This window comes from Macrobrachium rosenbergii, chromosome 54 (assembly GCF_040412425.1).
Source record: "Macrobrachium rosenbergii isolate ZJJX-2024 chromosome 54, ASM4041242v1, whole genome shotgun sequence".
NCBI classification, from domain to species: Eukaryota; Metazoa; Arthropoda; class Malacostraca; order Decapoda; family Palaemonidae; genus Macrobrachium; species Macrobrachium rosenbergii.
The window spans coordinates 22431053-22457452 of NC_089794.1; the positions used below are offsets into that span (position 1 = coordinate 22431053).

Below are 26400 nucleotides of genomic sequence, written 5' to 3' on the forward strand. Positions count from 1 at the left end.
TAGGAATGCTTGAAATGTGGATGTCTCCGTGTTCATAGGAATTTTCTCCGTTTTCTTTACGGTCTTCGCATAACTTTTGCGTGATGGGAAGGAAATGTTCTTGATAAGTTTCTGTTGTGCAGTTACTAAATCTAAGTTTGTTGGGGACTTTAATGAAGAATTGGGGTTTGAAAATTCGTTAATGGAGAGAAAAAGGGCGAGAGAGAGAAAGCTATAAAAAAGCTGTTTAAGCCCATGACACGTAAATATCTCTCGACGTCTGTGCTTGCTCTAACTCTCTGATCCTGGTGGAGAAAGCCATCTATCTAAGAGACCTCCCTCCCTTTCCCCCTTCCCCAAAAGCCCTTACACCTGAAAATCAACCCCTGAAACTCCATGGAACCCCCTTCTCCTCCAGGAAAGGCAGACCAACCCACGCGAACCCCCGAGTGGGCCAACAGAGTCAGAGGGTATAAAACCCTAGGTAAGTGCGGTGCGTGGAACTATACCGCTCAAGAAAAGGCCAGTTGCGAATGTCTCTCTGCCCGTGTGTCTTGTTGCCTTTTGAGTCAAAGAAGCCATTTTTGGGGGAGGGGGGGCCATTTAAACGACCCTAAAGTGAATGTCTCTGCTCGTGCCTTGCCTTTTAAGTTAAAGAAGCCATTTAAAAGAATATAAAGGGCTTAGTGACACCCCCCACGGTACTCCTTCAAGAAGCCGTTTACAAGAACATTGAAGGTCGTAGTGACGCCCCCAGCGGTACTCCTTTGCAATTAATTGCTTCGAGGGTGACGTCTGTTTCTGGAGTCATGGCGCACCAGGTCAAAAGCGTGCTGTTGCTAGACGGAGTTGACCCTGTCTGCGGTCAGCTTCTGACCCAAGCCGGCATTCAAGTGACCACGAAGGGAAAACTGACCAAGGAGGAATTGCTGCAGGAGATTAAGGTGAGGAAGTGTTTTTGTCTTTAGAGTTTCCTGTTTTTAAATTGTTTTTTTTACGTTTATTTTAACATTTTAATATATAACCGATTTTAAATTAATTATTTTTCCCGTTTATTTAAGTGAAATTTTAATATGTAATAATAATCGATCTTAACGCTTTGTGTGAGCTGCTTGTTAGTATACAAACACATATACTTTATATGATATATATATATATATATATATATATATATATATATATATATATATATATATATATATATATATATGTGTGTGTGTGTGTGTGTGTGTGTGTGTGCATACTGTATATATGTATATTTATATAAAAAAAAACATTAGTTATACCAAGTTAACCTTTCCGAAATTCCTTTCAATCTGGTTTTCACCAGATATCTCTGGAGACGCATGGAGTTTGTAGGCAGACCCCTGCGGCCTATCGAACCTAGGCCTAATCATCACCTGATTATTATTCAAAAATGCCTTCGTCGAATCGCTCATGTGTACATATTTCCATTAACCGTGCAAGAAAGCATCAAATGAAGCTTCTTTCGCTCCATTATCCGTTTATTGATGCTTCACAGTTATAAGTATTTTCGGCGAATTTTGATGTTGTCGTGATGGCAAGTGTGTTTGTGGCGGGGTGGGGGCGGGTGTTGGGTGGGGAGCCGTGGGAGTGAATGACCTCATATTTAGACTGTAATTTTATTTTATTTTCAGAAACTTTCGAAAGGTTTTACATATAACAAAGAATTTACCGAGATTTTAGGTCGGGAGACGAGTGAACTGTCCATTTGGTCAACGTAACAGTGGGAGTTTTAATGCTCTCTCTCTCTCTCTCTCTCTCTCTCTCTCTCTCTCTCTCTCTCTCTCTCTCTCTCTCTCTCTCTCTCTCTCTCTCTCTCCGGGAAGGGAAAGAAGAAGCCGCTTCACGAGTAGTCTTGCTTTTCCAGTAACGCCACATCATTTGCAAATCAGTCGATCTCAAATTTCTAGACTCTTCTCTAGCTGGTCTTGAATTTTGAATCTTGACACTGGTTTTGAAGCTTGTAACTGGTTTTTTGAAACCTGAAACCGGTTTTGAAACTTGTAATTGGCAAACTTGTAACTGGTTTTGAAACTTGAGGGCGATGATTGAAACGAGCAAATGTTGGAGGAGTTGGATAGCCCTCGGAATCTGTATTGGTGGGGATGCTCTCTCGGAAAGGGCTTTATATCCTAGACCTATATCTTTCGGAAAGGGCTTTATATCCTAGGCCTGTGTCTTTTAGAAAGGGCTTTATATCCTAGGCCTATGTCTTTTGGAAGGGGCTTTATATCCTCGACCTATGTCTTTTGGAAAGGGCTTTATATCCTAGGGCTGTGTCTTTTGGTAAGGACTTTACATCCTAGGCCTATGTCTTTTGGAAGGGGCTTTATATCCTCGACCTATGTCTTTTGGAAAGGGCTTTATATCCTAGGCCTATGTCTTTTGGAAGGGGCTTTATGTCCTCGACCTATGTCTTTTGGAAAGGGCTTTATATCCTAGGGCTGTCTCTTTTGGAAAGGACTTTACATCCTAGGCCTATGTCTTTTGGAAGGGGCTTTATATCCTCGACCTATGTCTTTTTGGTAAGGACTTTACATCCTAGGCCTATGTCTTTTGGAAGGGGCTTTATATCCTCGACCTATGTCTTTTGGAAAGGGCTTTATATCCTAGGCCTATGTCTTTTGGAAGGGGCTTTATGTCCTCGACCTATGTCTTTTGGAAAGGGCTTTATATCCTAGGGCTGTCTCTTTTGGAAAGGACTTTACATCCTAGGCCTATGTCTTTTGGAAGGGGCTTTATATCCTCGACCTATGTCTTTTGGTAAGGACTTTACATCCTAGGCCTATGTCTTTTGGAAGGGGCTTTATATCCTCGACCTATGTCTTTTGGAAAGGGCTTTATATCCTAGGCCTATGTCTTTTGGAAGGGGCTTTATGTCCTCGACCTATGTCTTTTGGAAAGGGCTTTATATCCTAGGCCTGTGTCTTTTAGAAAGGACTTTACATCCTAGGCCTATGTCTTTTGGAAGGGGCTTTATATCCTCGACCTATGTCTTTTGGAAAGGGCTTTATATCCTAGGCCTATAATATTATATCTTAGGCCTATGTCTTTCGGAAAGGGCTTCTTGTGGAATACAAAGCAAGGAGCCGAAAGTTGAAACGGGGAAGGTTAAAATAGGCCTATTGAATCTAACTGACTGAAATATTTGCCTCAACAAACCGAGTTCGTTATGACATTTTTGGCTTTTATTTATTCCAGTGCCATTTTTAGCTTTTATTTATTCCAGTACCGTTTTTAGCTTTTATTCCAATGCCATTATTAGTTTTTATTGATTCCAAGGCCATTTTTAGCTTTTATTTATTCCAATCCCATTTTAGCTTTTGTTTATCCCAATGCCAGTTTAGCTTTTATTTATTCCAATGCCATTTTAGCTTTTATTTATTCCAATGCCATTTTTAGCTTTTATGTAGCCAATGCCATTTTTAGCTTTTATTTATTCCAATGTCATTTTTAGCTTTTATTTATCCTAATGCCATTTTAGCTTTTATTTATCCTAATGCCATTTTTAGCTTTTATTTACCCTAATGCCACTTTTAGCTTTTATTCCAATACCACTTTAGCTTTTTATTCTAGTGCCATTGTTGGCTTTATTTATTACAATGCCCTTTTTATCTTGCATTTATTCAAATGTCATTTTTAGCTTTTATTTATTCTAATGCCATTTTTAGTTTTTATTTATTCCAATGCCAAATCAGCCTTTATTTACTCCAATGCCATTTTTTGCCTTTTATTCCAATATTTTTAGCTCAGATTTCAATGTGATTTTTGGCTTTTATTTATTCCAATGCCAATTAAGCTTTTATGTAATCCAAATGCCATTTTTTAGCTTTTACATATTGATTCCAATGCTATTTTTAGCTTTTATTCATTCCAAGCTATACGAGTAATTATATCGAGATGATCTGTATGAGATTAAGGGAAATGGCGCAGTATTTGTCAGGCGTGTCAATCTGCTAAGGGTGAGCCTTGTGTGTAGATCTGTGAATGTCAGTGGCGGCCATCATTACTTCATGAAATTGGCTTAAGATGTCACTACAAGCTACCCCTCTGCCTCCCTCAGAGTATCGATCTCAGGGTTCCACCTGCTGAGGCGAGGTTGGTAAATGCAGAACCACTGAAATTCTGATATTCTCGTTCTGAAATGTACAAGAAAAAACACATAGGAAGACAGAGAATTCCAGATATATTATTTAGTCTTTCCCTATTATTCTTTCCCTTGCAACGTGCAAGCATTACTTTGCTATTTAACAGGCAAACAAGGAGCACCGTTGCTTGCATTTCGAAAGCGGCCTGTCCTGCAAAAAGCACCACGAACTGAAGGCCACTGAATGAGTGGCCTTGGTGTAATCATGACCCCTCTTTGATGCTGCCTTTTTCTACCTTTTTTTTTCTTTTATTTAAACGACTTGGGTATACCGTGACGGTCAGAAATATCACTGATCCAAGATGGAGACCGGTTTCAGACTTGGAGGTAATGAACTCGCGTCTACACTTGCTGAAAGACAAAAGAATATCTTCATTTTGCAAAGTCTTTTTTTTTTTCAGGGGCAAGTGGCGAGGTGAGGTTGGCGTAGCTCTAGACCGGATTATCAGTACATTATTGTCTTTTCCGTATGTTACACTCAGATGAATTAAGTAATTGTGGACGCATTACATCTTGTATAATTGGAATTTTTGGCTGATATGGAATTTCATCGAGGTTAAAGTCACTTTTACTGATAAAGTATTGAGTTGATGGTGTTATAACACTAATCTTTACCGGTCATAAATTATTTTTATGTATTGTAGACTGACGAATTTCAGTTTGCAAAGGAAACTATGAAATCATTCTTACAGAAATTGGAGGTTGCAAAAAAAACTAAGGAATATTCTTACAGAAATTGCAGTTTGCAAAGAAAACTAAGGAATATTCTTACAGAAATTGCAGTTTGCAAAGAAAACTAAGGAATATTCTAATAGAAATTGCAGGTTGCAGAGAAAACCAAGGAATATTCTAATAGAAATTGCAGGTTGCAGAGAAAACCAAGGAATATTCATACAGAAATTGCAGTTTGCAAAGGAAACTAAGGAATATTCTTACAGAAATTGCAGTTTGCAAAGAAAATTATGAAGGTATTCTTACAGAAACTGCAGTTTACAAAGGAAACTAAGGAATGTTCTTAAAGAAATTGCAGGTTGCAAAGAAAACTAAGGAATACTCTTACAGAAATTGTAGTCTGCAAAGAAATTAAGAAATACTCTTACAGAAATTGCAGTTTGCAAAGAAAACTAAGGAATATTCTTACAGAAATTGCAGTTTGCAAAGAAAACTAAGAAATACTCTTACAGATATTGCAGTTTGCAAAGAAAACTAAGGAATATTCTTACAGAAATTGCAGTTTGCAAAGAAAAGGAACATCCTTACAGAAATTGCAGCTTGCAAAGAAAATTAAGGAACATTCCTACAGAAATTGCAGTTTGCAAAGAAAACTAAGGAACATCCTTACAGAAATTGCAGCTTGCAAAGAAAATTAAGGAACATTCCTACAGAAATTGCAGTTTGCAAAGAAAACTAAGGAACATCCTTACAGAAATTGCAATTTGCAAAGAAAATTAATGAACATTCCTACAGAAATTGCAGTTTGCAAAGAAAACTAAGGAACATCCTTACAGAAATTGCAATTTGCAAAGAAAACTAAGGAACATTCCTACAGAAATTGCAGTTTGCGAAGAAAACTAAGGAACATCCTTACAGAAATTGCAGCTTGCAAAGAAAATTAAGGAACGTTCCTACAGAAATTGCAGTTTGCAAAGAAAACTAAGGAACATTCCTACAGAAATTGCAGTTTGCAAAGAAAACTAAGGAACATCCTTACAGAAATTGCAGCTTGCAAAGAAAACTAAGGAACATTCTTACAGAAATTGCAGTTTGCAAAGAAAACTAAGGAACATCCTTACAGAAATTGCAGCTTGTAAAGAAAACTAAGGAACATTCCTACAGAAATTGCAGTTTGCAAAGAAAACTAAGGAACATTCCTACAGAAATTGCAGCTTGTAAAGAAAACTAAGGAACATTCCTACGGAAATTGCAGTTTGCAAAGAAAACTAAGGAACATCCCTACAGACATTGCAGTTTGCAAAGAAAACTAAGGAACATCCCTACAGAAATTGCAGTTTGCAAAGAAAACTAAGGAACATCCTTAGAGAAATTGCAGCTTGCAAAGAAAACTAAGGAACATTTCTACAGAAATTGCAGTTTGCAAAGAAAACTAAGGAACATCCTTACAGAAATTGCAGCTTGCAAAGAAAACTAAGGAACATCTCTACAGAAATTGCAGTTTGCAAAGAAAACTAAGGAACATCCCTACAGAAATTGCAGCTTGCAAAGAAAACTAAGGAACATCCTTACAGAAATTGCAATTTGCAAAGAAAGCTAAGGAACATCCTTACAGAAATTGCAGCTTGCAAAGAAAACTAAGGAACATCCTTACAGAAATTGCAGTTTGCAATGAAAACTAAGGAACATCCCTACAGAAATTGCAGCTTGCAAAGAAAACTAAGGAACATCCTTACAGAAATTGCAGCTTGCAAAGAAAACTAAGGAACATCCTTACAGAAATTGCAGTTTGCAAAGAAAACTAAGGAACATTCTTACAGAAATTGCAGTTTGTAAAGAAAACTAAAGTTATACTCACTGCCATTTACTGTAATTGCACTATGATTGTATATTATAACAGTACTGCAGTGCATTTTCATCTACACGAAAGACGCAATTGTTCAAAAAAACATTTATAAAACCTAAGGCGAAATTACTTCTGAAAGACGCCAATCTACTAAGAAAAAATGGCCCGCTCGACTAACCAAAGTGAGGCACTGCTAAGAATAAACGGGATAATGTTTCCACTCTCTCCGTCAGCCGACAATTTCGGCAACTAGACTCAATCAAGAGAGGTCGTGTGCGCTACTTCTAACCGGGTTCAGCGGGAAACGACGGTTGCTAGAGAGAGAGAGGGAGAGAGAGAGAGAGAGAGAGAGTGAGAGAATTTCTCTCTGACTTTGCAGGAACCAGTTGATGACGATGATGATGATGCAAGGAAAAATTTCATACCCGCAGCAACCAACTCCGGCAAACCGACGCTTGGAGGTGATCGCAGAAACCAACCTTGCATAGCAACCGTACGCCCTCTCTCTCTCTCTCTCTCTCTCTCTCTCTCTCTCTCTCTCTCTCTCTCTCTCTCTCTCAGAGTCCCGCTATCCCCCGAGACCAGAGGAGGTTCTAGACAACCACCTCCCTGTGAAGCCTCGCTTACGCAATAAATAAATGTAAAATAACAATCTTTAGACTCACGTCACCCCGGGGCCGATAAGAATTTTAAAAATCATAATACTGTAATTCAGCGCCCCGATATGCGAATTCGAAAGATAAGAGGTGAAAAACAAGATAGATTTATTCGCAAGATGAGAGAGAGAGAGAGAGAGAGAGAGAGAGAGAGAGAGAGAGAGAGAGAAAAGTTTAGCTCGTCTGGTGACTGGTGAGTTCTGGGATATGCAGCATTTAATAAGAGAACCTTCACGTGAACCGAACGTGCAAGATCAGTTCACGTGGTCTCATATTATACCTTCAGGGTTCCCCCCTAAAAAGGGCTCTCTCCCAGGGGCCCCTGAAGGGGTCACCCCTAAGTAGCACCAGCAGCAGCAGCAGCAGCGAGTGGATGCCCTTTGGTATAGCCGAGCAAAAGGGAAAGTGGTCCTGCCAGACGACCGACTGCGAAGGTTTTAGTCATGATCCGAATTTCTTAACCAGTTTGAAGCCCTTTTGCGTTGTAACCGGATTAAGAAGGAATATTATTGGTTTAAGAATAAGATTAGCCTTATGCCAGCAGCGCTCTTGCCTGAAGGCTAGACTAAGAGCGTCCCAAAGGATTAAAAAAGGGTTAAAAGGGTCATAAAGGTTTAAAAATAAGGGTTATGAGGAAGAAGAACTAACCGCTTGCACTCAAACCGGCCGAGAGAAGATTGTTGGTTTAAGAATAAAATTAGGCTTATGCCAGCATGCGCCTTTGCCCAAAGGCTAGACTAAGGGCGTCCCAAAAGGGCGACTAAGGGTTTAAAGGGCATGAGAGTCCTTGTGTAGGACAGTTTGAAGCCCTCTCGCGCTCAAACTTGACTAGAGGAGAATATTATTGGTTTAAGACTAAAATTTTAAGATTAAAATCAGACCTATACCAGCACGTGCCTATATATATATATATATATATATATATATATATATATATATATATATATATATATATATATATATATATATATATATATATATATATATATATATATTTTTTTTTTTTTTTTTTTTTTTTTTTTAATTCAGTAGATGAAACCTATTCACATGGGACGAACACACCAAAGGGGCCACTGACTTGAAATTCTTCAAGCTTCCAAAGAATGTTGGCTTCAACCGCCCACCGCAGCAGACCCCACACTGCGGCAGTAACTGATCATGATACACAGCCAGTGATTTTTCATCGCCTTGGGATAGGCGCGAACTCAACACATCCCACGAATGGCATGCCACGACACTAACCACTATATCGGCGCCCAAAAGATACAAATAAAAATGCAAAAATAAATCACTAAATAAAAAAAGATAAATTTACTTATTCCTCCTTGATTCTAACTCTCTCATTGGTCATCTCCTCCTTCAGGGTCACGACGGCGTGATCGTCAGGTCAGCTACCAAGGTCACAGACGAGGTCATCAAGGGCGGCGCCCGCCTGCAGATCATCGGGAGGGCAGGCGTGGGCGTGGATAACATCGACGTGGACGCCGCCACCCGCCTGGGTGTGATTGTCATGAAGTGAGTTTCGTTTCCTTCCGTTCTCTCCTCATGACCAGACCGTCTGGCTGGGAATAATGGTCTAGATTTGGATCTGTTTGAACCTTTTTTTGTTATATTACTCAATTTATATAGTTCCATATTCCTGACCTTTTTGTTCTTATCACTCAGTAACTCTCTCAGTTGCTGTGCGGTGACAGTTTCGAGCTCATCACGTGTTTTTTTTTTCTTGGCAACTCATTTCCCAACATGTGTAAAGAGACACTTTTCTCCTGTGGTGTGGTGGTGGGTTTATCTCCTGATAAGTCTAGTCTCAGACTGCGTAGGATTGATATCACGCCAAAAGCTTATCTGATTGTCCCGTAAAAAAATAGAAAACCCTCTTTTGAATTTACCTGTTGGGTCAAAGGCAACTCGTGTTGGTTAACGATAAGAAAATGAAAACTTTAGCCTGAACTCTAGACGCACACGCTTGAAACTTGCTTCTGCGTAACTTAAGCAAGTGTGTAGGTTCATGTTCTTTGATTGATTGGTGCACTAGAGTAACTTTCTGGAGAAAACTCTAGACTCACACTGTTAGAAACTTACTTGCTTAGCAGCATAAGCAAGTGTGTAGGCTCATGTTCCTTGCTTGGTTGGTACATTAGACTGACTTTCTTGAGAATACTCTAGACTCATACTGTTAAGAATTTACTTGCTTGGTAACACAAGCAAGTGTGTAGGTTCATGCTCTTTGCTTGGTTGGTGCACCAGACTGACTTTCTTGAGAGAACTCTAGACTCACACTGTTAAAAACTTACTTGCTTAGTAACATAAGCAAGTGTTTAGGCTCTGTCCTTTGCTTGACTGGTGGACTAGAGTGAATTCCTCGAGAATACTCTAGACCTACACAGATAAACCTTGCTTCTACGTAACAAGCAAGTGTGTAGGCTCATGGCCATTGCTTGGTTGGTACACTAGACTGACTGTTGAGTAAACTCCAGACGCACATAGTTAAAAACTTGCTTTTACAAGACATAGGCAAGTGTGTAGGGTCGTGTTGCTTTCTCGATCATGGTACCGGATTGACTCTCATGAGAAAACTCTAGACTCACATAATTAAAAACTGCGTAACGTAAGCTAGTGTGTAGGCTCATGTTCTCTGCTTGATTGGTGTAATCGTCTGACTTTCCTTAGAAATTGAGTTTTTTTACCCCCGGCCGTTCTCCTCAGTCGCTAACTGTCAGATCGTGACTGTGCAATTGGCGGAATGACTCTTCATTTCCTCCTAACTCGGGCGACAGTTCATTTCCTTCATTCATTTTTCGTTGACTCCTTACCGGTTTCTGTGTATTTTTATCATTTCCACCGACTCTGACATGAAAAAACATCATAAATACAAAATCCTTTGGGGGTAAACCACTGATTAACCACTGATTTTTATAATGAAAGTCCGTCAGATGCTCAAAGTGAGACTAGGGATCTGATGTGCCGTTGCAAAGGTGATAGGAAGCCACTTCAAGCAAATGTGAAGTTTAATCATTTTAGACTTATATAAATAGGTTATGGAAATATGTTTTAATCGCCGAAGGAACCTTTAAAATCTTTATTAAAACAGGATTTAACTCTCTTCGTCTCACGGGGGTAATATTATTCTTGAAAATCGTTTATTGATTTGATTCCTTGTTATCAGTATTTTACCATACTTATGTTAGTCCTAACCAGTGGTCCTGTGATGTAATCGTCCCTACATTTGTGACAATAATAATAATAATAATAATAATAACAACAATAATAATGGTTGTCGAATTACATATAGATAAAAAGTAAAGAAATTTTAATATTACGACAGATTTGACGTAATTCTTAGCTTCAGTCTAACCCCTCCTCCTCCTCCTCCTCCTCCTCCTCCTCCTCCTCCTCCTCCTCCTCCTCCTCCTCAAAATAATAATAATAATAATAATAGTGGCATCAATTTCCTACATTGCTCCGGACAATGATTTAGTTTCTTAGGCTAACTTTGAGAGAAGAAGAACCCGAGTTAGGGATGACGTGACGTCACTCGTTCAAATATTATCTCTCTGCGTGGAACTTCTGACTTAGGTAAAGAGAGAGAGAGAGAGAGAGAGAGAGAGAGAGAGAGAGAGAGAGAGAGAGACGGAACACATGGTGGGAGGGTTACCAGGTAGATAAAAAAAGTTTGAGATTAATACTTTGAAGCTGAGTTCAGGGAAAACTTTGTTATATATACACAGTATATATATGCATGTATTTATATACGTATGTATGTATGTGTTATCACATAATAATAGACTTTCACTGAGAACAACTATTTCTGAGTTCTCTCTCTCTCTCTCTCTCTCTCTCTCTCTCTCTCTCTCTCTCTCTCTCTCTCTCTCTCTCTCTCTCTCTCTCTCGTGTACATTGGAAAGCCACGTGGCTCGTTTTATCCTTCACCCAAAAGATAACCTATTTTAATAGCTCGTGTGGACAACTTTATCTCCAGACTACTTCATAATGAATGAACCATTTTGAGATAAAATATATTTTAAAAAATCGGCTCCCTAGAGCGGCAGTGCTTTCAGAGCACCTCGCGCGGTGTGACTATTATAGGCATTACCTAAGATTCTTTGCGGCGTCCCTTCGGCCCTTACCTGCAACCCCTTTCATTCTCTTAACTCTACCTCCGTCCACATTCTCTTTCTTCCATCTTACTTTCCTCATCCCACTCCTAACAGTTGTTTCATAGTGTAACTGCTTTGAGGTTTTCCTCCTGTTACACCTTTCAAACCTTTTCACTGTCAGTTCCCCTTTCAGCGCTGAATCAACTCATCATAGGCACCACCGCTTGGCCCTTGGGGTCTTTCCTATAGATAGTGACCCCCAAGAGGGCTCGGGGGTCGTTATCTATGACTGATATTTCTTGGGGGTGTCATTATCTAAGATTGGGCTCCTTGGGGGCCACTATCTAGGAAAGATCCAACCTTTGCCGTAAGTCTTACACTGAGCTCAGCCACTTAGAGAAATAGGAAGTTTTTGACCAAATGTGGCACTGTTTACAGACATGGTTTCAACAAACCACTAAGTCTAGACTCGCCAGACAGGATCTAAAGGGACCACGTGGATTACGTAAAAACTAAAATACATTTTAACTCACCTGGAATTCAGTAGTACAGCATTACGTACTATACGACGAACAAGGCACACTGTATGCACTTCTACGCCACCAGGACCAAGGTCTAGACCAGTGATTCTCAAACTGGGTGCCGTGACAGGCAGTGCCTGGGGGTGCCGCAAGACTGTCATGAATTTTGTCAATGAATATTTGTAAAAAAAAAAAAAGTAAAGTTTGCAGAAGTCTTCATATAATTATTTTCAGTGTGTCTACTTTAAGTATGTTTATTTAAATCTTGTGATATGCTCTTTGTTTGTCCAGTATAAATTATTTCTGCTTGTAAGGTGTGCTGATTTTGGTGTGAGTATGGACAGTAATTTCATTCGTCAAATAAGAAGTTAATGATTGCATTAGTTAGGGTGCCAGCACTGAAAAAAAGATTGAGAACCACTGCGTCTATACCCTGGCCTAGAGTCTAGACGTTAACCGCTACACCTGTGACTCATTACGAAGGAAATTCTTGACCCAGAGGTGATGGAGTTCCTTCGGAGATAACATCTTTATCATCGTCTGATTAAGCAGCAAGAATCAGCGTCGTCTGATAGGTTTATCTGTAGCACCTGTGGTCTGATGACGTCATCATTACCAATATGAATTTGGGGGGGACCGTTGGGGGGTTTGGGTGAGGCCATCGAAAACCGTAAGATTAGGTGTGGGTTACCTCTAGGCCGAAGTTCGAGTTTAGTTATCGCGAAAGTGAATGGGTTATCTAAACCGCTGACCACTAGACTTATTATTATTATTATTATTACAGATTCGTTTCGATAAACTATCATACATATATACTAAGCTGCTAAGCTGGTTAGGTCCACAGAGGAATAACGACATTTTCGGACATTGGCTGACATCTATGGCCGGGGGGGGGGGGGATAAACCTAAACTTTCCTCTGATTTTACGTCTCTGTCGGTCGTGCAAATCCAGTGGTCCACACCAGATCTCTCTTTAGGACCATACCACTCTTTGGCATAAGAATTTAACCTTATAAGGAAAGTGAAAACTTTAACGTAAATAGCAGACAACTTTGCAGAGCTAACTGCGCCACATGAGGTGACCTCGGCATCAGCAACATATGTTATTCCTCTCCCACACTACACTCTCTCTCTCTCTCTCTCTCTCTCTCTCTCTCTCTCTCTCTCTCTCTCTCTCTCTTGTGCCTTTGATGATCAGGTTTGTTATGTCGAAACTTTTCACAGGGAGGCTAAAAGAGTCTCTCTCTCTCTCTCTCTCTCTCTCTCTCTCTCTCTCTCTCTCTCTCTCTCTCTCTCTCTCTCTCTCTCTCTCTTGTGCCTTTGATGATGAAGTTTGTCATGTCGCAACTTTTCACGGGAAGGCTAAAAGAGTCTCTCTCTCTCTCTCTCTCTCTCTCTCTCTCTCTCTCTCTCTCTCTCTCTCTCTCTCTCCACAGACTAGACGTAATGAACACTCACGGTTTTTTCCATTTATTTAGCTCTGCTGAATGATTATTATTATTATTTATTTATATTATAAATAAGTCTTTTCGCATATGGTTGCTAGACCTATGCTCTTCGGTAACCTGGTCGGAACCCACCACAGTCGACTAACTATTAGGTCCATTATTCACCACTTCAGCCAATAGAAGCGCATTGAAGGTGGTTTTTGTAGGCATAGTTCTGGTATAAGACCAACTTGACATAGACCAACTGTCGATACTTCAGAAATGTAGGCCCACCTCTTATTACCGCCACGGTCTACTGGTTTGCATGAAATATATAAATGACTGATGGTTATCTCTTCCCCAAAATCACCATATGCACAGTGCTTAATTTTATTAAATAAAAATATTAGTGTAAGCCTGTATGCAAGGAAACCGCTAAATATAATTAATGAAAAAATATTAGTGTAGGCCTAGCTACAAGGAAATTGCATCATTTAGGAACGTCAGCGCTGAATGACCTCATAGGTCCCAGCGCTAGGCCTTTGACCAAAATTCTATATTCCTCTCCATAATCTATGAAAAAGTATATTGTAGGCCTATGTACAGGGAAACCGTGATTTATGAAAAAGTATTAATGTAGGCCTATTTATAGTGAAACCATGATTTATGAAAAATATCACTGTAGGTCTTTGTACAGGGAAATTGCATAATATATCAAGTATTGTTGTAGGCCTATGTACAGGGAAACTGCATAATCCATGAAAAAGTATTATTGTAGGCCTATGTACAGGGAAATTACATAATATATAAAGTATTATTGTAGGCTTATGCACAGGGAAACTGCGCGATTTATGAAAAGAACATCACTGTAGGCCTATACCCTCAAGCGTACGACCACGATTCTTGAACATGCTTTACCCTCAATCCCCATTTTACAAATGATTCTAGAAAATGTTTGATCCGGAACCCTCTTTTTCTCTGTTATTACACAGCACACCTTCCGGCAACACATTGTCAGCTGCTGAGCACACCTGCTCCATGATATGCTCCCTGAGCCGCTCCATACCGCAGGCTTGTGCATCGTTGAAGGAAGGGAAATGGGACAGGAAGACCTTTATGGGAACGGAACTCCATGGCAAGACTCTGGCCATTGTAGGCCTCGGGAGGATTGGTAGGGAGGTAAGTCTAAAAGGAGAGAGAGAGAGAGAGAGAGAGAGAGAGAGAGACTTTCTTTCTTTGGAACAGAACTCCTTGGAAGACTTTGGCCATTATAGGCCTAGGGGGCGATTGGTTGGGAGATAAGTCTAAAAGAGAGAGAGAGAGAGAGAGAGAGAGAGAGAGAGAGAAAGAGAGAGAACAGAACTCCATGGCAAAATAGCCATTATAGGCCTAGGGAGGTAAGTCTTCAAGAGAGAGAGAGAGAGAGCTTACAATCTGAGAGGAAATGAATGAAGAGACGCGCCTTTCTAGGTGGAATTTAAGCCCACATGAGTGAAAAGTCAATTAACATCATGTTTATACGGTAATTGTTCATAATTTGCTCATAAAAACAATCGTTTATGTATATTTTTACACACATAAAAGATGTAATGATAACCCACGTCAATGCATGAGCCTAATTCAACATTAACGTCATTACGTAAGGCCTCTAATGACTGGAATGACTGGAGGTTTCAAATTTGAGGTTAAGGGTGTAATTTCAACGTTACGTATTTCACTTGATCTACTTGAACTTCACCTGACATTTGTAATTTAGTTTTAACTGTCTTCACTCGATGAGGTCAATGGAATGTTGCGTGCCGCCACGTGGTGTGTTTGTTAATTTGTTGTCAACTCTTCTGGAAACGTCCGATTCTGTGCTAACTTTGGTTGGTAAGTCTTACTTCTTAAATATATATATATATATATATATATATATATATATATATATATATATATATATATATATATATATATAGTGTGTGTGTAATTTTAAGTTTATTAAACTTAATGTTAGTGTTAACTTACGTTATGTATCTCCACGTGATGTGTTGATTTATCGTTAACTCATGCAAACGTCAAATTATGTGTTAAAATGTGATTGATATAATGATATATCTGTCTTCTCAAGTGTATATATATATATATATATATATATATATATATATATATATATATATATATATATATATATATATATATATATATATATATATATGTGTGTGTGTGTGTGTGTGTGTGTGTAACTTAGATTTTATTGAGGATTCTTGACGCCCCAATTATAACTCAGCTCGACCAGATGTTTAATGACGCCATTCTAACGTCAACTTAACCCTCAGGTGGCAAAGCGCATGCAGTCCTTCGGCATGACCACCATAGGCTACGACCCGATGATTCCCGCCAAAGTCTCCGCCGAGTGGGGCGTCGAGTCCCTCTCCCTGGAGGAGATCTGGCCCAGGGCGGACTACATCACCGTCCACACCCCTCTCTTGCCCCACACCAGGAACCTCATCGGCGAGGGCGTCTTCAGAGTCTGCAAGAGGGGCGTCTACGTCATCAACGTGGCTCGCGGAGGCATCGTGGACGAGAGGGCGCTGCTCGCGGCTCTGGAGAGCGGCGCCTGCGCGGGAGCGGCTCTGGATGTGTTTGAACAAGAGCCTCCGACGGACTTCACGCTCTGCAAGCACCCGAAGGTGCGGTCTGCTCTTTTTGCTTGTAATTTGTTTGCATATAACTTAACATACAGTAGATGCTTTTTCTTTCATGATAAAGGGAGCTGATTCGATGAGTGATGAGAGCGTTGTTGAGGGATGAAAATAGACCTATATGCCTATTTTCTCTCTCTCTCAATTTTTTTAACTCCGTCCTGAATTCTTCGGTTTGTGTTTGTCAGAAAAGAGCCAGTGAACACGTTGACACCTTCAATATGACAATCATTGCAAGCCAAAACATGATAAAATTGTTTAAAAATCTCTTTCAGGTCATCTGCACCCCCACCTAGGGGCTAACACCATCGAAGCCCAGCGCCGAGTAGCTGTGGAGATCGCAGAGCAGATCGTGGATATGGTGAACGGCAAGCCCCTGGTGGGCGTTATAAACGCCCCTGCACTCACAAACTCGACTAGCGAAGTCTGCAAGCCCTGGATCGAGCTGTCCCAGGCTCTTGGGTATCTGGGCAACAGGCTTTCACAGCCTACTGACACACCTTCCCTGACGCTCTCCATCGAGCTGTTTGGTGAGTTTCTCTGAGAGGGAGGACGTCCAGAAATCTCTCTCTCTCTCTCTCTCTCTCTCTCTCTCTCTCTCTCTCTCTCTCAAATAGCCTTGAAATCAAATTCAGACAGATGAAATATAAGGAAAAGATTGAAATCTTGCCTTGTTCTTAAATGGTAACTTGTGAGACGTGGTTTCTCATCCATTTAGATAACTAATTTTTGGAAAGTTAAAATAAATAAGTTTTAAGTACAAGAGAAAGACTTTATAAAACCTGAAATGTATAGCATTTGCATTCAGTTGCAATAACCTAACTTACTACAATTTTTCATTTACAGGCTCTGAAGTGTGTAGCATGAAAGCCTTCCTGGGTTCGGCCCTGCTTGTTGGCTTACTCAGAGGAATGACCCAGACTGGTGTCAATATGGTGAACGCCCCCGGAGTGGCCCACGACATGGGTATAACTGTCACAGTGGAGGCACATCCCAACGAGCAGCCCCCTGTTGCTTGTGCTGCCCCAGAAGCTCTCCAGCTGAAAATTGCCAGGGGGCTGAAGGAGCACACACTTCTTGGTGAGTCTCTGTTGTTGTAGAGGCAGTTGAGAGGCCCCAGAAATTCTGGATTTATGTCGTAATGAATTATAACAGTATACAGCAACACGTTCCTATCTTGAAACACTGTGATAGCACAGTGAGTACACTGTTATTATTTCCTGATCGATAAACATTCATGTTCTCTGGCTGAAAGGCCGTGTTTGTCTTGAAAATTTTAGAGAAATGGATGCTTTTGTCTAGGAAATGTCAGAGAAATATTCACTCCAATTCTCTTGTTGAAAGGATGTGATTATATTGCAGATTTCCGAGAGATATTCCCTTCAATTCTCCTTTTGGAAGGAAGTGTTTTGTCTTGAAAATGTCAGAGAAATATTCACTCCAGTTGACAAGGTGAAAGGATTCTTTTGCCTTGAAAATTTCGGAGAATATTCACTCCCGTTTTCTTGTTGAAAGTCTTGGAAATTTCAGAGAAACATGCACTCCACTTCTCTTGTTGACAAGATGGTTTTGTCTTGAACATTTTGCAGGGAACTGTGCTGGAGGCCAGCCAACACTGTACGCGCTAGACGGCTGCGTCTGGGAATCAGGCCTGACTCTAGGACGCAATATGCTGTTCTTCAGCGCGCCACCTACGGCCTCTCCGTTAGCGGCCATAGCCACGCAGCTGGTAGGCCTGAGAGCACCACTGACGTCAATTTTATCGTCAGCCCCAACCCAGAAGGAAGTGTGGCATGTGGCAAGAACTACAGCAGCTGTGGATACTACTCCAGTTGTCCCAGACGCTCAGTTAGTTGCACAGGTCACATTCTAAATGTCACATGATTTTGTAGGTTTTCATTCAATGTCACATTTTTTTTGTAGGTTTTTCATTAAATGTCACATTTTCTGTAGGTTTTTCACAAATCATACTTTAGACTTGTGTAGTAAGGGTGGTGGTTAAAAACCACCCATTGTTTTTCCTTATATCATTTGTTATTCATATGCCATTGATATTACAATTGCTTTGGTGTAAAAGTACAGTACTGTTTTAGAAATGCCTGTTTTGTACTGCTTATCACGTTTTCACCATTTATTAACTGATGACTGCATCATTTTTTTCTATTGTTTGTTGTTATACTATAATGGAAATATATTCACTAAAATACACTTTCCTTTTTCTATTATACACTTTCCTTTTTCTATTAAGCCGTATTTCAGCCGTAAGCCGTATTTAAGCCGTAAATGCTGAAGTGCACAGGGTGGTTTTACATTGGGCCTTGGTTTGATTTTTGAAACTGACTTGGCTCTTGTAACTACTGATTTCGCCTTTTAAGTAAACAGATCTGAGACTCCATGGTTCCAGTGAAAAGACCACTTTCAGACGATAGTTGTGTAAGATAATACAGTTTTACTTTATTAGTGATGTCTTGTAACGAATATTATTTTCAAGGAGATGGTCATGTCTTGGTTTGTAATGAATTCTGTACAGACCTCGGGTCTGACAAGGCAGCTCTGCTCTTAGATGCAGGTCCACCAACGGGCTTTTATACTAAATTTGCAGCTGGTACAAAGGTGAGAAACATTACTCCTCTCTTGTCTTGGCATGTTGACCTACTTTGCACCAGAAAGTAGTCTAATAGTTTTTTAATGGTGTACTTTTCTTACTATATCTGGTTTATGGAAGCTTCATATTAAACTTGGCAGTTGTTACTTAGAATGTTGATCTTACAGCTAGGGTTCACAGCCTTAAGTTTTAGGGATATTGTAAATGGCCAATACTCAGTAAATGGCGACTGTTTGTGGCATCTCAGAGTACCCAGGTGCCCCAAGGAGGGAATATTGTTAGTGTCTTTACCTACCCTGATGTCCAAAAGCAAACAGGTGACTTTAAAGTACTGTGGCTACAGTGCTGTTTTCTTACTATGCCTTTTGTAAACTTCTGTACTGTTACGGATTTAGTTTGGTGGTTGCAAATGATTGTTCTGTGCATTTTAAGGATCACTGCTTCAGTACCCTGAATTCATGCACAGCAACCAGCCAGTACACAGTGAAGAAACCATCCATACATGCTTCTTGTACAGAGGAAAATTTGATCAGTTCAGGAGAGCAACAGCCTGTCAGACACAAATGTCAATCCTAAAAATGCTAGGATTTCTACACATTTATTTTGTAAGGCTGCAAGATACTGAATTAATACAACATTCTCCATAATTTAAAATGATGACATTATTCTTTTATCCACATGTCACACTGTATAGATGGGTAAGTATTATAACAGTATCTTAGAAAGTTAATGAAAAGACTTAACAGGCAAGCAAAGAACAAGGATACACAGTGAGAGTTAAAAACCATTGCTATGTTTGTATGTTTATTATCATATAATTATTATGAAGGCCTGCAGACAGGAAAAATTGTATTCAGCCATTTCTTGGAGCAATGCAGAATAAATTTTTCATGACTGCAACTGGCAAGAGAGATCTGATTCTGTATTTGCCTCTTCCAAAAACTAGCATAAGTATCCCTACAAGCATCAGTTTCGTATACTTCACTAATAAAAAAAACTTGATCTGATTACGATAACAAATATTTGCCATTCATAGGGCTGAAACTAATCCGTAACAAGTGTATATTACAAGATCTATCTATCATAAGGGTTTGTTTACATAAATAAAGTCTCAAGTGACTTGACTAGTTGAATTTTGCTTAGGATGTTACATAACCCAGGATTGAAATAAGGATTTGCATACACCAAAGCTCCACTGAGCTTGAAAAAGTCCAGTCCTGTCTGAAGTTCCACATAACCTACAACAGAGCAAGTTCAAGAAAGTCCAGTCCTGCAGAAGCTATGTAGAGAGCTCAGCAGTTCAGAAAGCTCAAGAACCAGCAATTCAGAGCTCTAGAGAGTCTGGACAGTCCAGTTCTAACCAGGATTTCACTTGAACTCTTAAACCAGGACCTCAACTAGCTCAAGAGAGACCAATTCCTCTCAGGCCTCCACAAAAACCAGGACTTCGGCGAGAGACAGAGCGTCTGTTCCTATGTCACCGTTCAGCAGAATGGCCACGTACCGGCCCTCGGAGTTGAAGTTGGCAAGGATGTAGCCCAGATCCGAAGTGTAGATCCCCCAGAAGTTGGCGATGTTGCTGTAGGAGTTGAAGTTGCCATTTGTGACCAGCGAGGAGCCGATGTAGAACTGTGGAGTTTCGAAGAGGTCATTGCATTAGTCACTGAGCACAGCTGGGTGCTAGGTACCTTGATTTTCTCAGGACTGGCCTAATTAAGTGTCTATTAAACTAGGAGATTAAAGCAACAAGATATTTGTTTTGAGATCTTGGAGAACTGGGATTGGAGGAGAAGTTAAAGGCAAAATGGAATACCTGTGTTGTAAAAACCCATAACTGGTGGTAAGCACACAGAAGACTGTACTATCCCTGTCTGATGTGCTGAAATATCCTGTAAACAATACTGATTGTTTAAGACATCATATCATGAAGCACCCACTCAGTTTTACATCTGTGCTTCAAGTTATCAGCCTCAGTATATGCATTAGCGTGAGAACAGCATCCACACTCTGTAGAAGTATCATGATTGTTACTTTACCCAGTGCCAGATGTCTGTCAATTCCTTTAACGGTTAGTCTGTCAAGTGTTCTTATTGGCAGTGTATTCAATCTAGTGCTGGTGAGCTGAAAGATGTTTTATACGTGTTTAACATTAAAAGGCCATGTAATATTTCCTTAGTCTTTTTTTTTCTTGAACTGACTGTAAATATCCGCAGCCAGCATCAATGTAAGTAATCGTGATTGGTGGAAGCTCATGAGGCTCTCCACCTAACAGCCAATCAGAAGTGAGATAGAAGCCTCAGTGATATCGACAGTGGATATATATGGTCAGCTCGAGAGAGAGAGAGAGAGAGAGAGAGAGAGAGAGAGTTTCACTGACATGTGTTTTTCCCCATATTTTTATATTTTTATGTTATGTTTTGCCTTTTTTCAAATGTAGGAGAATTTCTGTCTTGTAAAGCTAGCTCGCTTTCCAGTATTTTAAGTCGCCATGCCTCGTCTGCAAGAAACTTGAAATTGGTCCTAAAATGCTTATTTCTTGAAAAATCCATCGTGCTTCTGCTATCCTAAACGGCGAATGAAGTAAATGGTAATTAGCCAGCTGTGTTTGGCTGCAGCTTGTGGGGGGGGGGGAAACAGGACACGAGTCTAGCAAGCACATTGCAAAAGAGACAAGGTGGATACAAATCATCAGGTAATTATGATGACGCCATCTTACCATGATGTGGCTGGCTTTAATGCAGACGAGACCACACTCTGCAAACGGAAGGATGAAGACCTTGACAACGCGCTTGACTTCCTTGAGGTCGACCAGCCACCAAGGTTTGGAGAGGATTTGGAGGCTCGAAATGTACTTCGTCTTGTTGTTCCGGTCTATGGCCAGCTCTTTGGGGTAGGACGCGCTGTACCTGGAAGGAAAAGGCCAAGGAAATGTCTGTATGTATGCATGAAAGTCCAAATTTTTTCTGCACTAAGAATCTTTGAAAAACAAACAAAATTGGCCATTTGTTTGCTTAGAAAGTTTGTACAGTGTAATGTGGCGAAAGAAACCGATCAAAGCCAGATACTTGGCAAAATAACTGACGAATTAAGGTGAACGAACCAGCCAACAATTCTGCCCTAAAATGGAAGTCTGCAGTATCTGCAAGTATACAAAACTGAGAAAAATAGTAGATACTTCCTTGCCTTACTACCGATTTTGCACGCCCTAAATACTCGTGGAAAGCATTGAAGAATCATTCTGAAAGTGCAGTCACTTGTGTATTAGTGTTTCACGAGCCCAATAGGTGGCTTATCTCAATTTCGGAAATTTTGCAGATACTGCAGTTTTCCATTTTAGGGCAGAATTTATTTCATGAGCAAGAGTCTGGCTGAAGTAAATTTGAATGGTATGACAGTTAAATAGTACCACAACGCGCGTCTTACGCTTGAGACTCCCATAAGCCTGCCACTTGGAGAAAGATTATTCACAATTTCCCAAGAGTTGGAATAGCCACATCAGGCGACTTCAATAGGCTGAGTAGTACCCACGCCCTTAACTATATGTGCAGAAGCACCAGATGCACTAATAACGAAAGTTTCTAGAAGATTCTGGACCAAGCAGGACATCTTTCAATACCGTTTAAAATAGAAATTGCAGTTTTTTTTTGAGATTGGGAACAGTCACTCTGAGTATTACCACGTTTGAGGAAGTGGACTTACGTCACTTTGTGGTCCGTAGCATAAACAGTGCCAGATGCAGCCGCTTCCACACAGCCTTCAACCGTCAGATCCGATGAGCTTACTGTGGTGGTTGTAGCGTCTCCTGTGGTGGATACAGAAGTGGTTGTAGAGTCTGTTACTGTGGATAGAGCAGTGGTTGTAGAGTCTGTTACTGTGGATAGAGCAGTGGTTGTAGAGTCTGTAACTGTGGACGGGGCAGTGGTTGTAGATTCTGTTACTGTCGATGTGATAGGGGTTGTAGACGTTGTTACTGTGGAGGGAGCAGTGGTTGTAGATTCTGTTACTGTGGATGAGGCAGTGGATGTAGACTCAGTTACGGTGGATGAGGCTAGGGTTGTAGAAGTTGTCAGTGTGGATGAGGCAGTAGTTATAGACCCTGTGACTGTGGATGATGCAGTTGTAGATTCTGTTGCTGTGGCTGGAGCAGTGGTCGTAGGCGCTGTTACTGGGACTACAGCATCGACTGTAGTCCCTTCTGCGACATTGTTTGAAGCCTCAAAAGCACTCTCTAGAGTTTGTATGCCCAGGAGCTCTTGGTCCAGCGGTTCATAAGAAGCAGACATACAGTCCAAGCTCTTTCCCTCTCCAATGAGCAGGCAGGAGCCATCTGAAAGTAAGAGAATGGTTAAGAATCTCTCTGATGTGAATTTCTGTTGTATCCCTGAGAGAACAGATTTACCACAGTGCAGTTACCGGGAAATCAAAAGGAATTTGATCCAAAATCTCATAAGGATCATGTTTTCATTTAATCTGAATGAAAAATTACATTAATTGTATAGTTGTCAAGGTAGTAAAATGGGTACGACAGATCTAATTATGACCAGCTATGAAGCATTTCAACTCCAGTGATTTGCAACCAGAACCTTTTAATTTCGACGACTCAACAAAATTCCATCTAAATTTATCAGTATGGAAATCATAGCTTTAATATGTACCTGGCTATAAGGCATCAAATCAGAGTTGTCAAAAACCTGTGACCCTTACCTTTTTAAAGGTCAAACCAAGTGAACATGACTTTGGTGACCTTGACTTTTGGTAAATTACCCCAAAAGTAATCATATTTGAAAATGCCCTTCAATGTTTTCGCCAAGTTTCATCTAAGTCTCAAAATCCCCTCACTATTTTTCACATAATCTCGCTAATAGACAGACAGACAGACAGTTGGGAAGACAAACAGGCGTAGAAACGGGTGTACAGACAAGTGTCGAGGCGTAGAATGAACTTACTTCTGTAAGCATAAGCCACTGATCTTTTCCTGAGAGCCTCCATGGCACAGATGACCTCAGAACACATGCCGCCACTTGTGGACGGTCGCTGCTGCCCAGACACTATGCTATCCAGGTACCCCTTGACGGTCGTGTAATCAGCCAGAGAGCTGCACTGCGTCGTGTTGCTCTGCATCTTGACCTTGACGTAAGTTCCCCCGACGGCGACGATAGCGAGGATTGCCAGGAGGTTGAAGGCTAGTACGGTGGAGAGCCCTCTGATGTTGTTCATCCTGTTGTTCATCTTTTCACTTGCACTCCTGAAGGTGGAAAACGAGGAGAGAAAGATGGTGAACAATCTTGCAGTGGTCGCCATGTTTGCAATTTCAATCCTGGAGAGGAAAACAGTGAGGAAGAAGGAGAAAGAGGTAAATAGTGTTCTTGTGTTCTTGCATTCTTCCATCTTTCCACTTCCAAGAAGAGTAAACAGTCCTCTGATGGCCATCTTTCCGTCTTTACTCACAGATGAAGAGGAAGAAAGATGTAGCCTAAACAGTCTCCTGACAATCTTTATCTTTTCACTTGCATTCCAGGCCAATGGAACGGCCACGAAGCAAGCATTAACAGTTTCTTTAAAGAGTCATAAGTTAAAAGGAGTGAATAAAACCTAAAGCAGGAGAATTCAACAGTGAAATCAAGAATCAAATTACTTCAGCTGTAAGAAGATTATTTTACATCCACGTCTGCAAATACAAAGATAAGTGGATTTTGTCATATTCTTTGTTTTTTTCACTCCTGGATATGTAAGGTTTACTCTGTAATGTAATATGCTTTTAAATTTCCCTTAATTATCTACTGGAAACTCTGAACTCTCCAGATTTCACGAAAGCTAAGTCGAACAGAAAACTAAGAAACAATACCGCAAGTGTGTTGGGAAGTGAAGCGTGACCAGCAGCGACTGATGACACGAAAGTCAGTATTTCACTCACCAGAGCAAGTCTAGGAACTTTGTTTAGCCATTTCCATGGAAATACTCAAACACACACACACACACACACACACACACATAGAGACAGAAAGGAGGGGAAGTAGTCTAAGATATATTGAGCGATTTTTCTAACTGATGTGCCTCTGACAATGGTCAGTGTCCTTATGCTCTCTTGACCTCATTAGTTTCCTTCTTGTGTAGTTTTAGGCTTTTAGTACTTCATATCTCACATTGTTTTAGCCCCTGTCCGTGTATCAGTGTGTTAGGAGAATGTGAAGAATATATACGAGTGGATTTTGACGAAACTTGTTAGATATATTCAGTATGTAAAGCTTTCTAACTGAACTACTTTTAGAAGTCAGGCAAATCTTAAAAACTCAGGTCAGTGAGTTTGGCAGCTTAGATGCTTCTTTGCTGGCTTCATGTTAGTAGTATCATTTCCACATTCACAGAATATCTCACAAATTTCTCAGTGCCAACGTTTGCTCAATTTTATCTTAAAAGGTCAAAGGGTCAAGGTCAAACATTGTCAGCAGTGTAAATGCTTCAAAAGTTAGCCGCATTGTTTGTGTTGTCCAGTTCATATTGATCAAATGTAATTGCAGTTCCCTGATGATTAAGCATAGTACATTTGACCTCTGTAGGTCGAAAATTAGGTCCAAAGAACCTGGAAATTTTTTTACACATCATACGTGTAAATATTAACCTAAAAATTGTATTTGGTTCATTTGTTCAGTATTAAGTGGCCATAGCAGAGGTGTGCTCTATACTAAGTGCTCTAGATACTATTATTTTCATTATTTTTCATTTTAATCACTTGTCACCCAAGGTATCATGCATCCATCCAAAAGCTTTTAGGCTCCCTTCGTAGCCCAAATGGTGAGCCATTACTTACCCCCTAAATTGTCCAGAGATCAAAAACGTCCTTTGAATTTCCAGGGGGCCAACTCTACGTGGCCTGTCAGCGTACACTCTTCAGTAATTTGTCTCTGGGTAGCCTAAGTGGCGTTCTGACGCCGGAACCATTTTGGTAGATGTGTTCTTTTTATATACATTTTTTTTATGTGGGGTAAAGGGTTTTTTTGGTAATGTCATTATCATGTATTGCTTTGGTCAAATAACACTGGAAAGTCCAATTTCATGATAATTTCCTAAACATTTTTGCATGGAAATTGAACAAAACTGGACGAGTGTAGTGTTTGTACGCTCACACTTTAGTAGCTCTGAGCTTAAAATATTTTTTCTTGTATCTGGCAAAGTATACAGAAGTTTAATTTAAGGGATTTTCTTGGTTAGCAAATCCTTTATGATAGATGTAAGCTTTATGGACAACATCTCACTGTCAGAGTGACGAAGTTTATTGCCACATTTCTGCGAACCCAGTTTACTAAACCAGCAGTTTCCGCAAGGAACTTGTTAATTTACTACGTGCCATTTCTACCTCTACCTCTAATAAATTTAAATCCTGCATCACGAGTCAGTCATTATTTCATTTAGCATTATTTTAGTTTCTGATAATTCATTATTACGTAATAGCTTATATGTAACGGTTACATTATATGATAAACTAAAAAAATGGCGAGAATTTTAGTCTAACTATCTCTCCAAATGTCAGATGTGATATTTCCACCCAAACCCGTTCTATTTATCTCTTTCATTCGACTAATAAACAACAGAGGTCATCCATTTCCTCTCTTTAATGTGAAATTGCCACATAGTGTCATTAATTATGTTCATGAAACTAAAAGATACATGTTTCGCGCCATTTAGACAAAGCCAAATTTCTATATATGAAGTTCATCTCATATATTTTTAATTTACGTAAGCAA

At 40.1% G+C, this 26400-nt stretch overlaps 2 protein-coding genes across 2 annotated transcripts; one reads left to right on the plus strand and one right to left on the minus strand.

Moving 5' to 3' along the window:
• The first annotated feature begins 390 nt into the window (after positions 1-390).
• LOC136834869 (D-3-phosphoglycerate dehydrogenase-like) lies at positions 391-18261 on the plus strand. Its single transcript, XM_067097672.1, is given in 8 exon segments — positions 391-923; positions 8688-8839; positions 14362-14548; positions 15688-16041; positions 16329-16335; positions 16338-16583; positions 16900-17133; positions 17643-18261. Coding segments are annotated over 8 exon segments (1599 nt in total). The 5' UTR covers positions 391-788; the 3' UTR covers positions 17927-18261.
• Positions 18262-19522: 1261 nt separating this feature from the next.
• On the minus strand, positions 19523-23959 carry LOC136834603 (uncharacterized). The gene is made up of 4 exons (XM_067097183.1): positions 23605-23959; positions 22358-22985; positions 21375-21564; positions 19523-20287 (listed from the first exon to the last, which is right to left on the minus strand). The coding sequence occupies exons 1-4, from the start codon at positions 23957-23959 to the stop codon at positions 20081-20083; spliced, it is 1380 nt and encodes a 459-aa protein (XP_066953284.1). The 3' UTR covers positions 19523-20080.
• Between the last annotated feature and the right edge of the window lie 2441 nt (positions 23960-26400).